The following is a 16,789-nucleotide window of genomic DNA, read 5'->3' on the forward strand; positions in this document are numbered from 1 at the left end:
ATTAATTCCTCCTTTCTTTAGACAGAGTACCATTTTTTGCCTTGTATGTGTAGCCCTACTCTTTTTCAGCAGTGTTCTCAGACATTCTCCTCCTAACCTATTCCTTTAATCATATCCCATCTTTACTCTATAGCAAGCAGCACAAATTGTCCTCTTCTGCTTCGCCAATACATTTCTAAAATAAACAGTTGACCAAATTAACAGTGATTACTAAAATCTGCAAGGGAGTCGTGTGGTTGTATAGAGAACTTTCTCCATGACAAAGTCTGGCTCCATTTCATAAATATGCATACGTGGAAGGCTATAGACTTAGCTGTCCAACAACAAAGATTAGGCTCCCTGGGTTTGAATTTTGACTCTAGCTCTTATTAGCCTTGTAACCTCAGGCACGTTACTTATTTCTCTAGTAATAACTTTTTTTTTAGCTAAAGAGCTTAAAATCGTGCTTACTGTGTGCCAGGCATTTTCTAAGTGCTTTACATGGATTAACTCTTAATCTTAAAAACCACTCTAAATTGTCTTCATTTTACATGTGAAGAAGTGAGGCTCAGAAAAGTTCAATATTTTGGGCAAGCTAGGAAGTAGTGGTGAGGCGTAATAGGAAGTTTGTAATAAGTGCTTCTTTCCCACTCTTGTCTTCCTCTGCCTTCCTTCTCCTGGCCTTTCTCTTCCCCTTTTACCATTTTCCCATCTTCTCCTCTCTCTCTATTCCCTCCCCTTCCCTCCCCTTCAGTATTCTTCCCTTCTCCTCCTTTTCCAACCACCTTTCCCCATTCTGCCCCCTCTTCTTCTCATTTCCTCCCCATTCCCACCCACTGCCTTCTCCTCTACCTTGTTACTTTATTGTATTATTACCAGCATTTGTGTGCTCGGTGCTCACACATCATGTTTAGGCATATTTTCTAAATATATCAGCCTCCCTCTTGATTATTAGATGCGATGGACCTTTAGCTCACTGATTATCTTGGCTCTTGTTGAACTTTTATTTTGTCATTAGTGAGTGGCAAGTATGGTAAGAGTTAAATGTAAAAATCAAGGGAGTCCACACCATTTATTGAGCGTTTGGAACACCTTTTAGTACCAGCCAGTCAGTGCCATTAGGTTGAGGATAGCAAGATGAGGTATACTGGGCTGATCGATGCCAACAGTGTACAGAAGTATGGTCAGTGGAGACAGAATTCCTTATACGTTTCGTCACTTGCTCTAAGCAGTCAGTCTCCAAAGAGTTGTGAAAACAATCTTCCTGCGTAAACTCTTTATAATGTAACATTGTACCTCTGTATCTATGAAGTGTCATCCCCAGTAAGTACCTCTTCAGAATGCTGGAGTACCATGGCTACCAATGCCTCCAAAATGTGAGCTGGGCTTTTAATTGCTCTGTCCAAAAACACATTTCAGGAAGTTTCCAAAATTACTATATTATATGACAAAAAGTTATAATTATTGTAGTTATCTCAGCCTGTGTATTAGGTGTATATTTGGGATGAACCTACTTAGCAGTAAGTATCCCTGTTCATTTTCTTTCCTTGTTCATTTTTAAAGCATGTATGTTATATAGGAGAAGATTATATTTAAAAAGTTAATAGAAGTTATCTTTTATCAATATGTTTGTTTTCCTATTAATATTTTATATGAAAATATAAGTAAATTTATATGATTGCTTTCCTTCATGATTCACAGTATACGATAAAAAGAGATCCAATTCTGTTTAAAATTATATATCCTATGGGGACAGACACTAGTTGCCTGTGTGTATCAGTTTTTATTTTTCATTTTTATTTATTGTCAAAATCAATATGATATTTGGAAACTGGCAAATTGATTCTAGATATCTGAGGGACTGAAATTTGTGGAGCAATATTAAGTCAGTTTTATGAGGAAGTTGGGTGACTCATACTGCAAAGAACCAGAGTCCTAAATTTGAATGGCTGCTTTACATGGTGAAATAGATTGGATACTAGTTGTATATACAGAACTCACTTGGCTTCTTGGATCTCCGTTTCTTACAAAGGATAATGAGGATATTGGAGGAATTCCTTTTACCCCGTCCAGCAATGCCTCATCCTCGCTGGCTGCTCCAGAGAATCCCATGGCCTGGTTGGGTTGTAAACAACAAGTACTTATTACTCATAGTTGAGGAGGCTGGGAGGTCCAAGATAAGATTCAGTGTGTGATAAGATCCACTCCCTCTGGTTCATAGATGCCTGTCTTCTCACTGTGTCCTGATGTGGTGGAAGGGACAAGAGAGCGGGGCTGGGGGTGGGGGGTGGTTCTTTTACATGGGCACTAATCACAGTCACAAGAGCACCACCCTTCTGACTTAGTCAACTCCTAAAAGCCTCACCACCTAACATCATATTAGGGGTTAAGATTTCAACATACACATTTTAGGGGTACACAAACATTCAGACCCTAGCAAGCAATAATATTCTGAGATCTGTATGAGTTTTGTTCTATGGGTGTTTGAATGTTGTTTGATGGAGTTTTTGTTGTTTTTTTGCTTTTGATATATATTTTATTCTTTTAAAATTAATATGTAACGTATTATTTGCTCCAGGGGTACAGGTCTGTGAATCATCAGGCTTACACATTTCACAGCACTCACCATGGCACACACCTTCCCCAATGTCCATAACCCAGCCACCCTCTCCCTACCCCCCAACTCCAGCAATCCTCAGTTTGTTTCGTGAGATTAAGAGTCTATTATGGTTTGTCTCCCTCCTGATCCCATCTTGTTTTGATGGAGGTATTTTAATGAAACTTAAAAAAATTCATGAATTATTGCAACAGGAAAAACAGGAAAGAGCTAATAGTCTATTTTTAGTCCTCATGTGGATAGAGTAAAAAGTATTTACCTTGATAGGTATAAAATGAAATTAGAAGTAATTGATATGTGGCCAGGGATGTTTTGAGGAGAAGAGTTTACAGGAAGATATTGAAACCAGGCAAGTGATTTAAAAACTTAGGTACTTCCCAATTCTGCTTTATTCTGAGATAAACTATGGTCTTTTGTACATGGTTGATATTCAGTGAATGTTACAATTTTATTAATTACCAGACATTTTAATAGGTTACTATCATTGGTTAACAAACCAACCATGAAATCTGAGCACATCACGCGGTACAGATCATTATAGTAGAACTTCTTACCATTTGTCCTAGGGACATAGAGCCCAAAGAAGAGTTGGTCTAACATAGATTAGTTAGGTTAGACCTAAGAAGTAATACTTCCAGTTAAGGTCAAAATTTGAAAAAAAAAAAAAATTGCGTGAAAGAACAGAGTTAGTATTGGGTTTTTCATGGTCGTCTTTATTAATTTTATCCTGAGTGAACGTATAAGGAGTTCTGAGTCTAGTTTCGTACTACCTCGGTCCCCATTGCTCTTGTTCTTACCCTTTGGCCCTGCAGTGACAGCCAGGTCCATTGTCCTGTGCTTGTAGCTGCACCGTTCATATGTGAAAGAAGAGGAAATATGATTTTTCCCCCTAAATGTATTAAGTGGGTTGTGGCAGCTTCTGCCCTCTTGCAAGAGTCTCTGGAAATTCTATGACCCTGAATCCTAACCCCAACCCATTGGTATATCAGTAGAATCTCTCTAGGAGCCAAGAGCTTCTCTGTTTTGACTTTTATGACTTAGAGTGGCATCCAAGTTCTGGGGCTTCAACTCTTGACATGTAATACTCAGCGAACTAAAGCTCTAGTCTCCTTTTAGCTAGGGATCTAGTCTATTATGTAGCAACATGGCCCTCTTGAGAAGACATATTTGAAGTTTTATTATTCTTTTGAATCAGAACAGTTAACAGGTAAATAAACGCCTGCAGAGCTAATTCTCATGGAATGGGAAAAGTAGAATATTTCTGGAGGATGAAGGCAAACATTCCCTTCTTTACATAATATATTTTTCAGAGGCTCTAGAGGCTAAGGCTTTTTGTAGGAGCACTGAGAAATCCAGGAAACTTTCATTTTTCCACACTTAGTTTTAAGTTGGAAGAAATCCTACCAGGTCATGCAAATGTTTTATGTAAAAATAGTAAAGGATGGCTTATATACATAGAGTAAGATAGGCTTTCTGGAAGAGTTCTAAAAAAATATAAATGTATGGAAGAGAAATGAGACAATTATGATGTAATTAGAAGCATTCGTTTTGGGGAGTTCTCTCCCTCTCTGTAGTGATTTGTGTAGTATTTCAAACCTGTCTAGAAGCTTCCTGTTTCTAGAAGTATGCCAACAGGGCATCTAGAAAATGTCTTTGAACTGACTCCTGCTCTGCAGAGAATGAGTAATCCTCCTCCTCACATGTTCTGTTCAAACTCGTTCAAGTTCTGAGATTGTGTGAGACACAATAATGTAAAGGTTTGTATATACGTAGAAGTAATATTGAAAGGTTTTAGGGTTTTTGAGCTGGGAGTTTATTGTATTTATTTTTTTTCAAAGATTTTATTTATTTGAGAGAGAACGAGACAGAGAGAGAGAGAATGAGCGGAGGGGAGGGGCGAAGAGAGCGGGAGAAGCAGACTCCTTGCTGAGCAGGGAGCCTGATGTGGGGCTCGATCCCAGGAGCCCAAGATCATGACCTGAGCTGAAGGCAGACACTTAAGTGACCGAGCTACCCAGGTGCCTTTGAACTGGGAGTTTTTTAAACCAATAATCTTTTTTTTTTTTTAAAGCAGGATAAACTTTGACTGACAGTGTGACTAGTTTCATGTATTAGTTGGGTGTGTGGAGTTACTCTTAACCATACTGTATGAAAACCAAGAGTGTAAGACATCCTCTTGGCATAGTTTTAAAGGTTAACAAACAAGTAGTCTTAATTAGTTGACTTACTTGGAATTCTTTGTTTCAGCTTTTTGCCTGAATTCATCAGTGGAGACTTTGATTCTATTAGGCCTGAAGTTAAAGAATATTATGCTGTCAAGGTAAACTGTAAACACTTTATATTTAAGGTCTCGCATATGATTGCCTTTCTTATGTTCTTTCTGGCTTTCTTGGTGTATGTGTAGGGATTTAGAAACTCTTTGCTTATTAAAAATATTTTATAGCAATTGTAATACACATTGAAATAGGATTTAGAAAATGACAAGTAGAAACACAGGCTTAGTAATTCTTTCACCATCAGATATTCATTAATACTTAGTCCTTCATGCATATGTATCTTAAATGAATTTATAAAGGCTTATTTAATAATATACTGTTACTGCCTACAACCTCATTAGTTAATATATATTTTTCAAGTCATTTTTATTTCATTTAATGTATACATTGTATTTAATTTAACCAGTTCCCAGTTGACTTATTTTTAAGTGTTGTCTATTTTTTGCATTGTAAACTAATAAACAGACTTGTAAATGAATGTTTATCAAAATGCATAATCATGTGTCCCCAAAATTTGAGAACCAGTTTTTTTCTTTAATTTTAGTTTTCTTAAAACTGTCATTACCCTGTTCTGAATAAAATTATTCATTACAACTTGAAATTAATAATGACATACCACTTATTAGTGTGTTCATTTTATCACTATTGTGCAAACCCCCAGAGATCCTTACTGCTACAAAGAATGCAGATATGATCCAATTAAGAATGATAGAAGACACATAGGAGTGTATTACAGTAATTAATAATTTAAGCTTTTACTGGTTTTAGAGGACAATGCAGAGATTTTTAGATAAAAATTATAGCTCAGCAATTCAGCCACAACACCATCATCTGTATTCTTCTGAACTGGTATTAGCAAATCGCACACACTTGTAAAAGAAACTGCAGTTACCGAGATAAAAATTTTAATTCTTTATAAGGCATGGGGATGAGTGAGATAAATCAGAAAGAAGAAAGGGAGTGAAGCTTTCATAGGAAGGAAAGAAAGGAGAGGAGGAGGAAAGGAAGGGAAAAAAGGAAAACATGATTCTAAATGGCGACACAGAGATACCAAGTGTCTAATGCATAGGCTGTTATGATTTGGAAATTCTGGGGCTGGCAGTGAATGCAGATCTGGGCATGTTCCCTCTGCCCACCAGCTGATCAGATTCTCCATCAGCAAATGAAGACTGTTCCCAAGTCAGTGTTTGATATTCATGCTCAATTACTTTAACATTGGCATCTTTCCGTTCATTCCCCACAGCCTCACTTCTCATTAACTCCATACCTCAACCTCTTTGGGTTGGAAAGCCCTCAGCCTTGCTTACGATGCAGAGTTTTATAAATTCAAAGATATTAATCATATTTTCAGAAGCAGAAGAAACAGCAGGAGAGGCTGGAACAAGCAGACTTAGAAACAAGTTGAAGATCTGCCAGATGTCTTTTCTCCCCTTCTCTTCAATGCTGCCGGCTTGCTAGAACTGCAAGTGTCAATCTGATAATTCCTATCCAGGATGGGGAAATAACAGAAAATGAGGGGAAGCCAGCTCCTTAATTTCTGAAATCAATGAAATGAGGTCAAGGATAAAGGAAAATTTTGGGTTAACTACAATTTGATGAATTTCTCTTATAACTTCTGCTTCAATTTCTTTAACCTCAAAGCTAATTTTTATTTATTAAGGTATAGTTTTTAAAGTAAGATTAGCTCATCTAATAAATCCTACATTGCATAGTTATAAATTGATATAGTGCAATCCAGTTTTTTTCAAGTATCAGTGGGAACTCACAGCTTTGAACTTTTCTGATCTGTTCCCAGAGGGCACCAGTGATGTATTTTATATAGCTAATGTGCCCTATATAACACATGGTGAGTGTTTAGCTACAGTTTTAATAATGATGCTAATGACAACAAGTTAATGCTGCATCTCACATAATTCATATAAACCATTATCCCCAATTTAGGCAGTCTTCAAGCTGCTCTTTTACAAATGAAAGAAGATTATCTCTGCTTTCAAATACTTTTTTTTCCCTTCTACCTGCTCTGGGTTTTCAGTGAAGCTGAAACTGGGACTGTAGTGAAGAAAGTAAAATAAAGAAGGAATTTAAAATGCTGAAGTTTCTTAAAATTATAAAGTGGATTTTGCAGCCAACATTTATTCATACAATTTTTTCCCCAGTAGTTTTTGACTTAAAGGAAAAACCCAAACTTGCATGATTATATAAAACTTCATTTCTTTTTAAATTTAATTTAATTTTTTTTTATTTTTAAGATTTTACTTATTGAGAGAGAAAGAGAGTGCATGAGCGTGAGCGTTGGGAGGGGCAGAGGGAGAGAGAAAGGAACAAGGAGATTCCTCATGGGCCTCGATCCCAGGACCCTGAGATTATGACCTCAGCTAAGTCAGATGCTTCAACTGAGCCACCCAGCACTCCTGACTATACAAAACTTTAAATTGGTTTCCCTGCCTAATTTCTGAGAACACTAAAATATAGAGTATCAGAGTATTTGATTTGCTGGCTTTTAAACAGAATATTTTATATCCCAGATCTTGCCATCTGCATTAGTTATCTACGTTGTGGAATAAATTATACTAAATTTTAGCAGTTTGAAATGGCAAACAATTTTTATCTCACACGCTTTCTCCAGGTAAGGAATATGGAAGTCAATTAACTAGGTGCTTCTGGCTCAAGGTTTCTCCTGAGGTTAGAGTGTAGCTGTGTTTTCCAGTCCTATCAGGGCTGCACTGCAGCTACAGAATTCTCTTCTAAGATGGATCATGTCATTGCCGGTTGGTCTCACTGGCTGTTATTTCTCAGTGGTTAGTGACTGGAAGCATCAGTTCTATGCCATTGGGCTGCTCACAACATGGCAGCTTGCTGTCCAGAGAGGTAGGGGAGAAGGGAGTGAGAAGGACATGCATGCAAGACAGCCAGCCCAAGACAGAAGTAGCTGTCTTTCTCGTGACCTAATTTCAGCAGTGATACACCGTCTTAGTAAGTCTTCTGGCAGATGCTGCTAGTCACACAGGCCAACCCTGGTACAGTGTGGGATCAGACTGCACAAGGTTGTCAATACCAGGTGGCAGGAATCCTTGGTAGCCATCTTGGAGGCTGGCTACCACGCCATCTGACTGACTTTGTTCTGAGTGTTAGGCAGTGAGAAAGATGTTTTAAGGATGTCATAATAGATTCCTGGTCTTTAATTAGTGATATGTAAGAGGGAAGAAGAAAACATTAGATATTAGTGTTCCTTCTTTGATTCTTCATATGCATAACCTGCTTTAAGCAAAGTTACATACCCACAACCCAACCACTAATCTTTTTGTTCATAGGTCTTAATTATTTATTCCTTTGGGTTTTAGACATGTAGAGTAGAGTTAAGTCCACACTTAATTCCATAGGTCCATAGAAATGCATATGCCATGCCTTTCTTAATTTACTCCATAAAGCTTTCCTTTTCAGATAGAGCTGGAAGATATTTGCGTTTCTCCTTTTGCCTCTGTGTCTCAGTTCTTCCCTGTGTGGCTCATGATACTAGCTCTGAATGAAGAACGTCTCTTAAAGATTTTCCCCTGATATTTTTGTTTGTTTATGTGTTACTCTCTGAGTCACTATTCCTTGATTCAAGTCAAGAATCATATATTTCAGCCGCCTTCATTACCCAGTCTAAATTACCCACATTTATTTTAGTTTCCTGGGAACTTTTTAAAAAAATTTTATTTATTTATTTGACAGAGATCACAAGTAGGCAGAGAGGCAGGCAGAAAGAGAGAGAGAAAGGAGGAATCAGGCTCCCTGCTAAGCAGAGAGCCCGATGCGGGGCTCGATCCCAGGACCTGGATCATGAGCCGAAGGCAAAGGATTTAACCCACTGAGCCACCCAGGGGCCCCACCTGAGAACTTTTGAAGAAACTTATATTGTGGAACTCCTGATATGCTTTGATTGACAGGTGGTCTATGGAGTCTTGACTAGATACAGGAGGAGGGGTTTTCAAACATGTTTCCTTTATATTTAGGAGATTAAGGAACTCGTAGCTGTATTTTAAGTGCCTTAAAGAGCCATAAAATAACAAGGTTTTTCCAAAAATGTAGGTGTGTAGGATAGATGAAAATATTTGATAAATATAATGAAATATATTTGATAAATATAAATATAATCGTATAAATACAATAATTTAAATACAATACAAAATTAAACAATGTTATGTAGCCCAGTTTTCTGATGAAAAAGCTAAGGTCCATAAAGTTTAAATGACTCAAAAGAAAATGGTAGATCTGGTCAGAGACCGCTCTTGGGTCAATATCCATGACTTCTATTAAGAAGAATTTTGTTAGAACTGAGACTCAGCTGCCACTGCTGCTTGTCAACACGTTATATCTGGCCTGTTGGGCAAGTTGCTTGCACAAGGTATTTAGCATCCCTGGGAATGAATGCCAATGTCACACCAACAGGTTAATAGTCAGTGTGTTAACCAGACATTGTGCCTTCACATTTCCATCATGCCATTCCCTTCCACCCTCAGTGCTGGGGTGGCAGTAGTTGGGCCAGACTAAGAATGCCCAAACTAATAAGTTATTAAATTAGACAAATGCTGTTTATAGGACACAGGATTGAGCCAAGACAGAACATTGAAGAACCAAGGTGATTTGGTAATAGAAAATTAGCAAGGGTGTAGGTAGCCTATGAATGTCTTCCTTTGTGCTACAGATGAGTATTTTGGCATTCCAGAAAGTGTTACTATAAACAGAAGGCCTTGTGCTAGACTGTCAGGTGAAAATGACTATTGTTTTAAGTCAGGAAAAGGACTCTAGATCTAAGTTCTGATTTTTATCTTCTTTGTTAATCCTTCCAAGTCGTGGAATAACACAATATGGTGTCACAACAGTGGTCAAAAAATACTAGAACATGGTATGGGCCAAAGACCCTGGTAGAACTGAAGTTAGGAAAGCAAGACTTGACTGAAAACATATGTGACCCCTGGTATAAATGATGAATAAGACTAGCAGAAAGGTTGGGTTGATGCCAAACCACCAATTTTCTATTAAAGCCATAACAAGATCATTCGAGGCTACCAGGTAGTTCTAGCACTATAAATTCAGGAGTAGAAATAGAGATTCAGGCATATTACTCTCCTTGTCTTTCATTATATCTTTTTCAGAATTGGAAAGATAATTTTTTTTAAGCAAATAGATGAATTATTGAAGAATATCTTATACTAAATCAATGTTTTTTAGTGAGGTTTTCTCATCCTCTAACACTGGTTTGACTGTACCCAAATTTTTGAAGACCACTCTTGAAAGACGAGGGTAGTATGTCTAAATGTTTTAACCTGTTCTCCTTTTCATAACTAAGATATTAGGAATATTATATGCAATAAAAAGTTGCTCATCATTTTACATCTCATCTTAATGACTGTTACTTCTATAAATGTTTCTGTTACATCTTTGGAGACTGAGGTTTTGGGTTCAGATTTTACTTTCACCTGTCAGAAAAATGGGAAATTGGCTTCTGGTTGACATTTGAATAGAACGTCTGATTTTTCATAAATGGACTATAAATTTTAAGCAAGAAATGCTTGTGTATTAATCCAAATTTAAAGATGAAGACACTGATTCTCAAACAGTAGGGGTGGCAGGTAGAGCTAGGTATCGTACTCAGGCAGAGACGTCAGATACCACTGAGTCTTGGCATTGTAGTTTGTGGATTTTTATAAATAGTAAAGTCATGATTTCCTGGGCTAACTGTACGAATTATTTTTTGAGTTGCTAGCTTGCACGTATGGAAGTCTTACTGAGGCATGTGAAACTAAATCAGCCCTGGCTTTCTCATACACTTGTAATGATCATGTAATGTTAGACATGTAGAAGTACTCTAAAAGTTCTTAGGTGGTAGTATTTGGTTTTACTGTCTAAAATTGTTTACATAAGAGCCTTTTTTTAAAAAAAATACTATTCTCAGTAATACTGCTTTTAAAAAGATTTCAATCCATTTATTTCCGTAAGTGTACAATTTATGGACATAGATTTAATAAATCAGAATAAAAATTACTGAAAATATCCTTTTGAGTTTGATAATGCCTCAGGTTCATTTCTATTTAAATTTCATAGAATCTCCAGAGATATTTTTAATCTCTAGTTAAAAACATCTCAATCTATGGAAGGTCATGAATCTTATTATTTCCTCCTCCTAGCTGTATCTCTTTTCTACTTCTGCTTGGCCACATGCCAACAACTTATAGATGTGGTCCAATTAATTTAGAGAAAATGGCAAACTGGGCTGTTAGAAATTGTAAAATGTTAGCCAGTTTGGCTATTATATCATACAGAGGAAACTATGTGGCTGTATAAAGCTCAACTCCATTGATTGGTATATTTCTTTACAAAATAAAACAAAAACCCCCGAGTGTAGTAAATTCTTAGGCTTGCGCATTAAGACTAATTAACATATGTTGAGATATAAACCTCTGTTAAGGGAATTATAGACAGGCAGTTTCCATTGATAACTGAGTGACAGGTTCTTCACTTTATATTGTTCAGCTGGTTAGTTCATCCTTATTAGCATCTCCCCAGGAGAATGATGAGACAAGCAGGGGACATTAAGTGGAAGGATCTCTCCAATATACCTTAATTCTTATGCTTGCCTCAATCATAGTCCTTTCAAATTGACTTTATTTTAAATGGTCTACATTTTTCAAAGCCTGTTTTGTTTGAGTTTGTTTAACATATTTTAGGCATTTAAAAAGGGGAAGTCTATGCGCTTACATTTTTAAGAGCTCCTGAGTGCCTCACAAATGACCTCAGCCTGACTGCCCAACTCCCCTAATCCTTCTCTGTGTTCTCTAGGGCTTCTGTGACTCTGTCTCTTTCACTCCTTTGTGTGGCTCATGGGACGTGAACGCTTATCAGTGTTCCCTTGCTTGGCTCCCCACCTATATCTGTTGGGACTCCTTCCTTTGTACTTTTCTTGCTGAGTTGGATATAATTTTTTAATAATTTTCTTCTTTGGTGTCTGTTAAACCGTGATGATCTGCAGCCTGAGGTCTATGGTCTTTCATCCTGGTATCCGTACCGTAGTAGGAAGTGGCTTCTCATCACAGAGTAGGAAGTAGCTTCTCACAGAAGCAGGTATGTAATCCTGCTACTGTAATCAGCAAACCACTGGTGCCACACCATAATTGATACAAAAAAAGCTTTCTGTGACCAAATGGATTTGTGGAATTTGACATTCTGTATGCCCCTTTTGGAAATTCATCATGGAAAATACCATTTTAAGGAAGGCTGCCCAAAATGTAATTATGTTTGCCTTCGTATTTCTCAGTGAGTTGACTACCTACAACACCTGATGCACATTGGTTTCCAGATAAGTCAAAATGTATTTGGATGGTTCTAATCCTGTTTCATTGTTTCAGGTTCCTCCTACCTTTAAAAGTTGATAGGAAAAAATAATCACCACAACCTTAAAAATAACAGTATTAGACAACAATGATATTAAAGTGCTTCCAACATGCCAAATATTCTGTACGTACTTTTAATTATAGATTCATGTGTTGTTGTGCCTGAGTTTTCGCGTCCGAGAGACCACCGAAGAGCCAACACCGATGCAATCGCATGAGGGTTTATTTGACACGCTTAGGCTTGGGCCCAAGTATACCCAACACAGCAGAGTAGGGGCTTGGACCCAGAACCAGATTACAGTTTTTAAAGGCAGAGTAGGCGTGGACTCGACAATGGGTGAGAACAAAGGGGATTATGGATGATGTAAGTCTCTAAGGAATCAAGGTGTCCAGGACCTTGAGGGGCTAGCTATTGTTGGAGAAAGGTTATTTATTACCAGTAGTAAAAATCTTCTCGTGAGACCCTTTAGATGTGTATCAGTGGGCCATATGCTTGGGAATGATTCTTGACACTATCTTGGCAATTTAGAGATAAAGTTTCCTAAAGCAGACTTACAGGATCCTGGTTGGACCTGTTGGAGCAGGGGGTTGGTCAGGCTAGGATTGTCCTTAGCAAAACCTCAAGGTGAGGGCAGTTGAGTCCCCAGGGGAGAGCCACTCTGTCTGTTTCAAGGGCTTATCAGTAGGTAAGGAATTTTAATGATCTTCTTCTGCCTCTGTTTCCCACATCCGCTAAACTTGAGGTGGGATGGCCTTAATTTTCTCGGTCTCCACAGTATCTTTGCAGCAAACTCCATTAGGTCAAAACTCTTCTGCACGCTTTATAGAGATCATGGAAAGCACAAAGAGATTGTACAACTTGCCCAAGCTTACACAGCTAGTAAGTGGTTAAGTGGGATCTAAACAAGCATTCTGGCCCAGGAATCCACATTTTTTCTCACCACTATGCAATAATCCCCTAGTGGAAAGGAGGGAATTTTCTCAAAGCAAAGTGAGGATTAGGATCAGGTACTTGGAAGTTCTGTGACCTCCTTTTCTCTGTGTGGTATTTAATTTCCCTTTTCTACTTCTACTTAGTTTTAAGTAATTGGGCAAAAATACTCACCTAGGCTACCTTTGGTGCTGGCTGCCTGCCCCGCACCCCTCCTCACTTTCCAGTTTTGGGGAGACTTGGCGGGGAGCCTGGGCGGAGGCTCCTTTTTTCCTTAGCATATTCAGAGTGGCTGTGAAGGAACAACGTCCACACCAGGAGTGCATCGCAGGGTCTGGATGTGTCCAGGAACATTATAAAACAGAAGTGTATTCAAACATCCTAATCAAGGAAGAATCTCTTAAGCTCTCTGCTTCCAGGGTTTCCATGACCATCCCCAAGTCCGTGCTTCACTAGGAGGACTAACTCACGGACTTGGCATATAGTCATTCTCTTGGCTGTGATTTTTTTCTTTAATTGAAATATAGTTGACGGAAATACATTGGTTCCAGGTGTACAACATAATGATTTGACAATTCCATCACCATGCAGTGCTCACTGAAAGTGTAGTTACCATCTATCAGCGTACAAAGTTACTAGTATTATTGACCATATCCTCTGTGCTGTACTTTTCATTTCCATGATTTATTTCTTTTATAACTGGATACGTTTGTACCGCTAATCCCTTTCACCTATTTTGCTCATCCCCCCCCCGCCAACCCCATCTCCTCTGGCAACTACCAGTTTGTTCTCTGTATGACTTTCTCTGTTTTTTTGTTTATTTGCTTTATAGATTCTGTATATAAGTAAAATCACATGATTATTTGCCTTTGTCTTGTTTATTTCACTTAGCACGATACCCTTTATGTCTATCCTTATTGTCATGAATGGTAAGATTTTTATGGCTGAGTAACATTCTGTTGTGTGTATATACCACATCTTCTTTATTCATTCCTGTATCCATGAACACTTAAGTTGCTTCCACACCTCAGCTATTGTGAATAATGCTGCAGTTAACATAGAGGTGCACATCTCTTTTCAAATTAGTATTTTTGTTTTCTTTTGGTAAATATCTAGAAGTGGAATTACTGGATTACGTGGTGGTTGTTTTTTAATTCTTTGAGGAACTTCTATTCTGTTTTCCACAGAGGCTGCACCAATTTACATTCCCACCAATAGTGCTGGGAGGGTTCCCTTTTCTGTACATCTTCACCAATGCTTGTTTTTTCTCTTCTTTTTGATACTAATCATGCCTGTGATTTATTATACCAAAAGGATACAAAGTAGAATCAGTGAAGGGGAAAGGCACATGGGGACAAAGTCTGGAGAAAACCAATCATTAGTTCTAAGAGTTCTTTCCAAGTGGAGTCACATGGATGTGCTTAATCAAATTGTGACAATAAGTGTGAGGTATTTTCACCAGGGAAACTCAGTCCCCAAAATATTACTGGGGACATCCATATGTAGGGCACCCACACCCTGTGCATTGTGTGTGTCAAAATTCCAGACTCCCAGGAAGAAAACAAGCAGTTGCTCAGCATAAACCACATTGAATAAACAGTTTAGGACACAATAGGCCACTATTAGCTTTTAAGGAAAAAATATTTTTTTTTCTCTTTTTAGTATAAGGGAACTATTTACCATTCAAGTTCTTAGTTGTGAGCCAAGGGCCAACCTTGCAGGCAAAGCTTTTATAGGATAACAGTCTAAAGCCTGCTATATTAACACTTTCGGGCACTCTCTTCCAAAAGAACTCTGGCTCTGCTTTTAGGAAAAAAGCCATCATTTAAGACCCCATGTTGTTCTAAAAAGACTTTTGACTTCCATTAATGGAAGTGGTGACTTTCTTGTTTGGAAAGCTATAGTTTTCATTCAATGCCATGTTGAAAGGAAAGGTTATTTTATAACACCCAGGGCAGTGAAGATTGCACTAGATGAGAATGTCTCTTTATGTTTGGGATTGAATGGAGAATTGCAACAAGGTTAAATTGTGTTTATTCTTTTCTTTTATGCGTGATCTAGAAAACCAGAAGGAGAACACTAAATTATATCAGGCAACCTATTACCTGGGGTTTTTAAGAGTTTAATCATGTGACATTCTTGCTGAAGAAATCATTACTTGTAGGCTGTCATTTGATGATAAAAAAATCTTTTTAGTTTAGAAGTAAACTTTTTTTAGAAGTTTGGTGAATAAAATGGAAAGAGCAATCTACCATAGTATGCTTTATACAATAAAGAGGAAAGTGGGAAATGGTTATTTTGTGATTACATTTCTACAGAGTAAAAGACCATTTTCATACCCTATATCAGAAACATACATCATTAGATTCCAGTTGGCTTTGTCTAACTAAACTTAAGAACTACTTTGGGCTAATTTTGGATCTTTGTCTTTGATTATCCGGAGTATATGTCATTTTGCATTATACCTGCTAAACTCTTAATCTGACAGGCAGTTTCTTATTAGAATTCTGGCCAGTCAGTTTATTTATTTATTTATTTTTAAAGATTATTTATTTATTTATTTGACAGGCAGAGGTAGGAAGAGAGAGAGAGGGAGAAGCAGGCTCCCCGCTGAGCAGAGAGCCCGATGTGCGCCTTGATCCCAAGACCCTGAAATCATGACCTGAGCCAAAGGCAGAGGCTCAACCCACTGAGCCACCCAGGCGCCCGGCCAGTTCAGTTTAATGAATGATTATGGAAACTCATTGTTAATATTTTAACATATTCAAATTTTAGAAGACTCTTGAATATGTCTCCCTAAAATATTTTTAAGTATATATCATGCTTACGTACAATAAGAAAGGCAACTTTACCATTAAGTAGAGGAAAATAAAAAATAAAGTGTGTGAGAGCCAGAGTTTTAATACTCAATAAAACTCTTTATCATTGAGCCATGAGAGACTGTGGACTCCGGAAACAAACCGAGGGTTTCAAAGGGCAGGGGAGTGGGGGGATGGGTTAGCCAGGTGGTGGGTATTAAGGAGGCCACCTATTGCATGTAGCACTGGGTGTTATATGCAAACAATGAATCCTGGAACATGTATCAAAAACTAATGATGTACTGTATGGTGACTAACATAACACAAGAAAATAGAAAAAATATTCTAATATGATGGGATAGTAAATTATTTTGTTTTCTGAGCCAATTTGAAAGGTAATCTTTGATAGCTTTTTGCCTTCTCTCTTTTCACCTTGTTGATTGACACCTATTTCCACTTCCAGAAATGTCCATTTCTTTCAAACTATTCTTCACCGCTCAGTCCTCAATCTGATAAACCACTTCCATTTCATGCCTGCTTCACACTCCAGAATTATCTTACCTTTTTCTTCCTTGCTCTTCAATGCAGTCCTCTTTCTCTTAGTGAAAGTGATTTCTTTGCTTATTAAGAAGCTAGTATAGCAATTAAATTAATTCACAGTAAGAAATTTATGATGAATTGTCTTACCTACTGTTATATTTTAAGAAACTTTTTACCTTCCTCTACTACTGGTGGGAATATGGAATTTTTCATCCTTCCTAGAAAGCACCCATCACCATATATCAAAGATCATAAACAATTTTCTTACTATTTTC

At 37.6% G+C, this 16,789-nt stretch overlaps 1 protein-coding gene across 1 annotated transcript in view; it reads left to right on the plus strand.

The window, feature by feature from the left end:
* Nucleotides 1-16,789, plus strand: part of TPK1 (thiamin pyrophosphokinase 1) — a 343,243-nt gene that overhangs the window by 166,538 nt on the left and 159,916 nt on the right. Inside the window, exon 5 of the mRNA XM_032866795.1 lies at nucleotides 4,844-4,916. Coding sequence (XP_032722686.1) covers nucleotides 4,844-4,916 — 73 coding nt within the window. The remainder of the gene's footprint in view (nucleotides 1-4,843; nucleotides 4,917-16,789) is intronic.

The sequence above is a fragment of the Lontra canadensis genome, unplaced genomic scaffold, assembly GCF_010015895.1.
Source record: "Lontra canadensis isolate GAN:19392208 unplaced genomic scaffold, GSC_riverotter_1.0 scaffold2, whole genome shotgun sequence".
Classification (NCBI taxonomy): domain Eukaryota; kingdom Metazoa; phylum Chordata; class Mammalia; order Carnivora; family Mustelidae; genus Lontra; species Lontra canadensis.